Genomic DNA, 8,683 nt, shown 5'->3' on the forward strand with positions numbered 1-8,683 from the left:
TTTCTAAAAAAAAAATATATATATATATATATATATAATTTTAAACATGAGATGGAGCAGATTCTTAGGAATTTTTTAGATGAAAAGATCCTACTAAGGATATAAACACCATAGCAACTTCCTCGTATCCAATGATTTTTTTCAATCATGTAACTCACTCCTTGAGTTTGCACAACTCCTTTATTGCAACAAAATGGACTTTAACTTGTCACTTATTTCCTATATCATTAAATACCTTCATTAATTTTCTCTTCAGAAAATACTTATTATGTATCTTTATTTTCAACACTCCACAATACTTTTTAAATAAACATTTTCAGTACGAACTATGGTAAGATTTCATCATTCTATAAGGCATATTATTTAAGAGGTATTCCTTCCTATGCAGTAAACTCAGTATCAGGTAAAAATTAACTGCTAATGTTCCTATCAACAATTCATCCATTCCTTTTTATGACACTTTTATCTTGTATAGAAAAAAATACACTTTTCCCAAACCTTGAGTTGAATTTTGTGTGTGCGTGACAATAATTAAAAGCCAGTCAAGTTGTAACTAGAAAATTATTTTGATACTTATCAGAAAAGTAAAAGCAGTGCCTTTCAATCCATCCCAGCAACAAATGATACCATGACATTACACATACAGATGCCTAAAAAGCATACTATAAAAGGAAAATTCCTGAAATGCCTCCAAAATCCTATTATGCATATTAGACTTTATCATCAATACTTATATTCCTCAAAATGTACCTAATACAATCACATGCTCATTAAAAGAGTTGATACAGTTTTGATGGCAGGCTACAGTTCACTGCTGTCTTTCCATGATGAATCAGCAGAACCATCCAAAGCCACACACACCAAACCTATTAAGAAAAAAGCATTCATAATTCCCAGCTGTGTCCTCTACATTTTCAAAACAGTATTAATTTCACATGTATTTATTAATATTATATATTTAGTGGGAATTAACATTAAAATCAATATATTGTTCTTAAGTAATCCAGACTAATAAACCATGAGTCAAACAAATCTACTCTGCGAAAACCTCAAATCACTAAGTGTGATAAATTATTTTAATAACATAAAACTATAAATTTTCTCTATTTTTATATCCAAGACTAAATACCATTGACTATCTTTCAAAATGTTTATGTTCCAAAATCCTGTAGTTACACATAAACCCACAACAAAAGACATTACTTTAGAATGCTAGAAAAAATATTTTTTAAAATTATCAATTCTTAAAATTGGTTAAGTAATTAAAACCATTAAATCATAACACTGACCTAACAGGACAAGAAATTTCTTTTGGTAATCTTTATTAATATATGATCACCCTCAAGGGTTTCACTTGCTAGCCTTTTAAACAAATTTCTAAGGCAATTTTACAGTTCATTTAAAAGGTAATACCACACACTCCTACAACCTTAGCCACTTTACAAAACAAAGGAAAAATTTCTTCCAAATGTTACTATAATTAAGAGCTTCTCTATATTAATTCCTCTTACAGTCTCCCAGTGTGTCTTAGATTGCCAAGTACATCTTGATTGTGACATGCAGAATGGATTCTGCTTTAGAAATGGGTTAAATGGCATGCAAATTTCTGCAGAGATCCATAATCTCACAACCAAGAGGGGAGATGAACATTATAGGGCTGACTCTGACAACATGTACTTGGCAGGAGAAGGGGGTGGGGGGTTGGCAACTTCACAATCACAGATTTGGGGGAAGGAAAGAGGACAAGAGACTGAGGTACCCAGACCCTCATCCTGCCAACAGCACAAGTAGTTACTAGCTTCCATGTATAATAAGACACATTTTCAAAATGGAAAGGAGGTTATCAGAGAGATGGATTCAGATTATCAGTTACCATTAGACTACAGTGTCAGTTCATTCAATTTAATCTTCTTTAACCATTAAAAATTTTTAAAGACTATATTTCAAGGTAATAGTTCATTTCAAATTTAACAAATTACACATGCACCAATTTGTATGTATGTGTATGTTCTCTATGTATCATCTTAAAGCATTTTAAATATTTTTGATAAATAAAATGGAACAGCCATGTTGAAATTGTTTACATAAACTCAGTGACTTTAATGTACTATTGGCCAAGAAAAGGTAGCTCAAAGCTTTAACTTTATATGAGCTTGATAAAAGCCTTTCGGGGCATGTTTGAGAAATGTGCCCTACCATAAAAGTAACTATTTTAATATACAGCCAAGGTCAATTATTAATATATATTTTTTTGAGATGGAGTCTTGCTCTGTCGCCTAGGCTGGAGCAGTGGTGTGATCTCAGCTCACTGCAACCTCCATCTGCCAGGTTCAAGCAATTCTCCTGCCCAGCCTCCCGAGTAGCTGGGACTACAAGTGCCCACCCACCACACCTGGCTAATTTTTTGTATTTTTAGTAGAGATGGGGTTCCATCATGTTGGCCAGGCTAGTCTCAAGCTCCTGACCTCAAGTGATCTGCCTGTCTCAGCCTCCCAAAGTGCTGGGATTAGAGGCATGAGTCACCGCATGGCCAATACTTTACTTTATAAGCAAAGTTTGAACATCTAATTTAATATTTGATAAGGTTTTGGTTTGCCTATATATATACCGGGGTAAAGTATGAGACAAATTATTAAGCTTGACAAAATAAAAGGAGACTTTACCTGACCACTTTTCTATATTCTTCAGTGAATTCATCAAACAGCATTTTCAACAAAGCTTTGTATCCAGTACTTTGAAGTGAAATAGTGACCTAACGCCTCACGTCACTTTGGTAAAAGCAGAACATAAATGAATTTTCAACTTCAGAGTTCATATTTATTAGAGTAGAGAACAGTGGAATGAATAAAGTTATCCTTGCTAGTATTAAAAGCCCTAACTGGAAGATAAAAGTCTCCAATTAGTTCACCCTATTTATTAACCAAAAGCTTCACAGAAAAACAACTAAAAAAGATGNTTTGGATAATTTGCAACCTATAATCCTAAAAGAATTGCCAGAATGCAAAGATCTTTTTAATAATATTATTTCTGGTGAAATCAAAGTCAAAATATAATACCTAGGACTCCTCCTTGTCCAAAGAAGAAATTAAACTAGATAATTTCTTTTCTGAAATAGTCTGCACATTATAATTCACAAGAAGTACACAAAATAGGGTAAATAAAAGTGTGTATACAGGAAAAGCTACATAATTCCAATTTTTGCTTCCCTAGTATGATACTGTACATATACTACATCAACATAATAGAAATGGCACAGTCTCTGAGGACACGTTCCACATTTTATTTACATTTTAAGACTAACTTTAATCTCAAAATCACATATCCATACACCTATTTCCTTTTTGTTGACTTCACTTAAACTTAAATGTATGGTTAAACAAAGACTGTAAACAAATATTTACCATGTCTGTTACATGTAACGCACAAGAACAGCTTTTAACAGAAATTCATCAACTCCCCCCAACATTTTTTATTATAAATACAGGTATCAAAACAATCCTGAACATATTTTTGATACTACTAGTAGTCAGCACCCACATCGCTTCAAAAATTAACACATCTGTGACAATATTCGTTGTACCTGCTACTTTTTAAACAATTTCAACTGCAGCTCTCTTTCACTAAGCAAGATGGGTAAAGCATGCCATTTCTGTTTTCTTTTCTTGAGATTTTCACTTTTTAGAAACACACATGCTTCCACTGCCATCTGACACTTCTCCACACGCTTTCATCTTGTAAACCTGAATTCTACTTCGAGTACTCCAGGTTTATGTTCAAATGACAGTGCCTTAACAAGAGAAAAAAAATTGTGCTGCATTTTTCCTCCTGTTACCTGAAAACATAATGGGTGTACATGTATTAAATATATTCTTACAAATGTCCAGGTCATGTTTACCAGCTGGAATTCTTTTACTTAATGTGTGGGTATTTTTCATTGTGATATTTAATCAAGACATTAACATGAGTAGAAGGTTGTTGATTTAAGACAAGTTTGAGATCCACTAAAATTAATTGTTGTATGTTTGTCCTTCTGGTGGCTGTGGAAGCTTCATATTTTCTTTGGACATCATTAGACGTCTTAGCTCTTGAAGTACAACTTTAATGCTATATGAATTTTGCCATTTTGCTAACACTGGTATGCTCCGGGCATCCACCTGAAAGGGGAGGAAAGAGTACAGTTAACTAGCAAGTTTAAAGTACTATGGCACCAATTTGTTAAGTGTATTTTAATAAGAATGACTTTGAAAATTCATAGCTTGCCTCTATTTTCACAAAACATACACTATGAAATTACTAATACCATAATTAGTATATTTTATCATAATTAGTTTAATATTTTGGGAAAATATAAAGATATAAAACATATAGTGAACTTTGGTCATCAGAAATAAATGTTATATTAAATAACTACTTTGTAAATAAATTTACCAATTCCTTCTTAATGGAGTAAGGTCAAAAGGTTCCTTTCCATTTCCAATGCCACTACCCAAAATCTGGGGAATTACCTCACACTGAGATTTAGACGAAAGCTACTAAGCTGATCTCTTCTTTCAGATTTTTCTTTCCAATGTATTCTATGCACTATTCCTAATTATTCTTTTTTTTTTTTTTTTTTTGAGAGAGAGTCTCACTCTGTCACCCAGGTTGGAGTACAGTGGCATGATCTCAGTTCACTGCCACTTCCGCCTCCCAGGTTCAAGCAATTCTCCTGCCTCAGCCTCCCAAGTAGCTGGGATTACAGGTACCCGCCACCACACCTGGCTAATTTTTCTATTTTTCATAGAGACGGGGTTTCGCCATGTTGCCCAGACTGGTCTCGAACTCCTGAGCTCAAGTGATCCACCTGCCTCAGACTCCCAAAGTGTTGGGATTACAAGCATGAGCCACCGCACCCGACCCAAATTAATCTTCTGTGAAAGAGTAACAGAATGGGAATGGAGCTCCTTGCAAGCCCATTCTCAGTTAACTGTCAGCATTTGACCTGTCCTGCAGTTCCCTGGAAAACTCCACTCACAGAGCTTTCCTTTATCTGACCTCAGAGCTCACCTATCTTCAATCACCTCCTACCTTGGGCATTTGTCAAAAAAAGTTGAGTCAAACAGGAAGGTGGGCTAGATACGGTGGCTCACGCCTGTAATCCCAACATTTTGGGAGGCCAAGGCAGGTGGATCACAAGGTCAGGAGTTTGAGACCAGGGTGGCCAACATAGATAGTGAAACCCCGCCTCTACTAAAAATACAAAAATTAGCCGGGTGTGGTGGCACATGCCTGTACTCCCAGCTCCTTGGGAGGCTGAGGCAGGAGAATCACTTGAACCTGGGAGGTGGAGGCTTCAGTGAGCCAAGACTGCGCCATTGCACTCCAGCCTGGGCGACAGAGTGAGACTCTGTCTAAAAAAAAAAAAAAACACCAGAAGGTAACCAAAATACTTAAGCAGACAAGCTGGGAAATGAGGTGTCTATAGAGGTGTTGAAAAGCCCCAAAACAGGCCTGGGAATCTAGAAGACCACACACATGTGTTGGGCTATGCACCGGCTTATGAAAGAGCTGAGAAGGCCATAAGCTGTCATCTACAGCTGACCTCAAGCAACATATAAGACTATATACAGGCTGGGTGCAGTGGCTCACGCCTGTAATCCTAGCACTTTGGGAGGCCGAGGTGGCGGACTGCCTGAGTTCAGGAGTTCGAAAACAGCCTGGGCAACATGGTGAAACCCTGTCTCTACCAAAATACAAAAAATTAGCTAGGGGTGGCGGTGTGCGCCTGTAGTCCTACCTACTCAAGAGGCTGAGGTGGGATAATTGCTTGCACCTGGGAGGTGGACATTGCAGTGAGCTGAGATCGTGCCACTGCACTCCACCCTAGGCGACAGAGCAAGACTCCATCTCCAAAAAAAAAAAAAGAAGATTATATACAAGTAGGACCTAGCCCAGAAACAGAAGATAGATTCAGTATTTTAAAAATCAGAGTAATATATCATATTAACAGAACAGAGAACAAAAACCATGATCATCTCAATGGATGCAAAAAAGCATTTGACAAAATCCAACAACCTTTCATGATATAAATACTCAATAAATTAGGAATAGAAGGAAACTACCCCTCAACCTAACAGGAATCTACAAAAAACTTAGAGCTAGCATCATATTTAATAAAGGCCAAATGTTTTCCTCCTAAGATGAGGAATAAGACAAGGATGTCCATTCTCATCACTTCTTCTTATATTTTCTTTCTCTTTTTTTGAGACAGGGTCTCACTCGTTGCCCAGGCTAGAGTGCAGTGGCACAATTGTGGCTTACTGCAGCCTCGACCTCCCTGGGCTCAGGTGATCCTCCCACCTCAGCCTCCCAAGTTGCTGGGACTACACGCATGCACCACCACAGGCCCAGCTACTTTGGCTCACTGCAACCCACGCCTCCCCAGTTCAAGTGATTCTCCTGCCTCAGCCTCCCAAGTATCTAGGAAGACAGGTGCCCACCACCACACCCGGCTGATTTTTTGTATTTTTAGTAGAGACAGGGTTTCACTATGTTGGCCAGGCTGGTCTCGAACTCCCGACCTCGTGATCCACCCGCCTCGGCCTCCCAAATGCTGGGATTATAGGCATGAGCCACTGTGCCCGGCCAATTTTTGTATTTTTTTATAGAGACAGGGTTTCGTCATCTTGGCCAGGCTGGTCTTGAACTCCTGGGCTCAAGGGATCTGCACGCCCCGGCCTCACAAAGTGCTGGGATTACAGGCATGAGCCACCACCACCTGGCCCCGTTCTCATCACTTCAACATTGTACTGGAGAGTTTCTAGCCAGGACAATTAAGAAAGAAAGTGAAATAAAAGGCACCCTGATTAGAAAGAGAAGAAGTAAAACTACCTCTATTTGCAGAAGAAATGAAAGAAATTATCTGGTATATAGACAATTCTAAGGAATCCACTAAAGAAATTATTAGAGCTAATAAACAAGTTCATCAAGGCAACAAGATTCAGGTTCCATATACAAAAATTAGTTTTTATTTACACTTGCAACAATCTGAAATAAAAATAAAATACCTAAATATAAATTTAACAAAAGTGCAAAACTTGTGCACTGAAAACTGTAAAATAGCTCCCCTCCCTCCTTCCTACCACCCTCATACCTCCCCCTTTCCCTCCCTCCCCAGAAAAAAGAGAAAAAAAGAATTAAATAGAAATAATTTAAAGGTCGGGTGCGGTGGCTCATGCCTGTAATCCCAGCACTTTGGGAAGGCGAGGCAGGCAGATCACCTGAGGTTGGGAGTTTGAGACCAGCCTGGCCAACATAGCAAAACCCCCGTCTCTACTAAAAATACAAAATTAGCCGGTACATGCCTGTGATCCCAGCTACTTGGGAGGCCTGAGGCACAGGAATTGCTTGAGCCCACGAGGCAGAGGTTGCAGTGAGCCAAGATCGTGCCACTGCACTCCAGCCTGGGCAACAGAGCTAGACTCCATCTCAAAAAAATAAATAAATGAAAATAATTTTTAAAAACTGTAAAATATAGTTGATAGAAATTAAAGAGCTAAATAAATATACATGGGTCAGAAGACTTATTACTGTGAAGATGACAATATTCATCAAGTTAATTTAGAGATTCAATACAACTCCTATTAAAATTTCAACTGCTTTTTTCTTGCTTGCAGAAATAAAGGCTTATCTTAAAATTCATATGCAAATGCAAGAAACCCAGAGTAGCCAAAACACTATTAAAAAAAGAAGAACAAAGTTATGATTTCAAAACTTACTACAGGCCAGGCGTGGTGGCTCACTCCTGTAACCCCAGCACTTTGGGAGGCCAAGGCAGGAATATCAGCTTGAGGCTGGGAGTTCAAGACCAGCCTGGCCAACGTGGTGAAACCCTGTCTCTACTGAAAACACAAAAAATTAGCCAGGCGTGGTGGCGCATGCTTGTGATCCCAGCTATTTGGGAGGCTGAGGCATGAGAAGTGCTTAAATCCAGGAGGCGGAGGTTCCAGTGAGCCAAGATCGCGCCACCGTAATCCAGCCTGGCTGGCACAGCAAGACTCTGTCTCAAAAACAAAAAAACTACAAAGCTACAGCAGTCCAGAAAGGCAGGCCAGGTGCAGGGGCTCACACCTGTAATCCCGACACTTTGGGAGAGATAGGCGGGTGGATCTCTTGAGCCCAGAAGTTCGAGACCAGCCTGGGCAACATGGCGAAACCCCATCTCTAGTAAAAATACAAAAACTAGCTGGGTGTGGTGGTGCACACCTGTATTCCCAGCTACTCAAGAGGCTGAGGTGGGAGGATCGCTTGAGCCCAGGGAGATCAAGGCTGCAGTGAGCCATGATCACCCCATTGCACTTCAGCCTAGATGAGAGTGAGACTCTGTCTCAAAAAAAAAAAAAAAAAGGTGGGGCGTGGTGGCTCATGCCTGTACTCCCAGCACTTTGGGAGGCTGAGGCAGGCAGATCATCTGAGGTCAGGAGTTCGTGACCAGCCTGGCCAACATAGTGAAACCCTGTCTCTATTGAAAACACGAAAATTTGCTGAGTGTGGCGGCAGGCGCCTGTAATCCCAGCTGCTCGGGAGGCTGAGGCAGGAGAATCACTTGAACCCAGGAGGCAGAGGTTACAATGAGCTGAGATTGCTCCACTGCACTCCAGCCTGGGTGACAAGCGTGAAACTCTGTCTCCAAAAAAAAAAAAAA

The 8,683-nt window shown here is 39.2% G+C and overlaps 1 protein-coding gene across 2 annotated transcripts in view; it reads right to left on the reverse strand.

Moving 5' to 3' along the window:
• Window positions 1-166: 166 nt before the first annotated feature.
• LOC108535348 (ubiquitin-conjugating enzyme E2 variant 2) overlaps window positions 167-8,683 on the reverse strand; it is a 59,543-nt gene continuing 51,026 nt past the window's right edge. Inside the window, exon 4 of one of the 2 annotated variants that reach the window (XM_017881340.1) lies at window positions 167-4,154. In XM_017881340.1, the coding sequence (XP_017736829.1) occupies window positions 4,008-4,154 (147 nt within the window). In that variant the 3' untranslated portion in view covers window positions 167-4,007. The remainder of the gene's footprint in view (window positions 4,155-8,683) is intronic. The other variant, XM_017881341.1, reaches the window with a different exon arrangement.

Source organism: Rhinopithecus bieti, unplaced genomic scaffold (genome assembly GCF_001698545.2).
Source record: "Rhinopithecus bieti isolate Rb0 unplaced genomic scaffold, ASM169854v2 scaffold_13195, whole genome shotgun sequence".
NCBI lineage: Eukaryota > Metazoa > Chordata > Mammalia > Primates > Cercopithecidae > Rhinopithecus > Rhinopithecus bieti.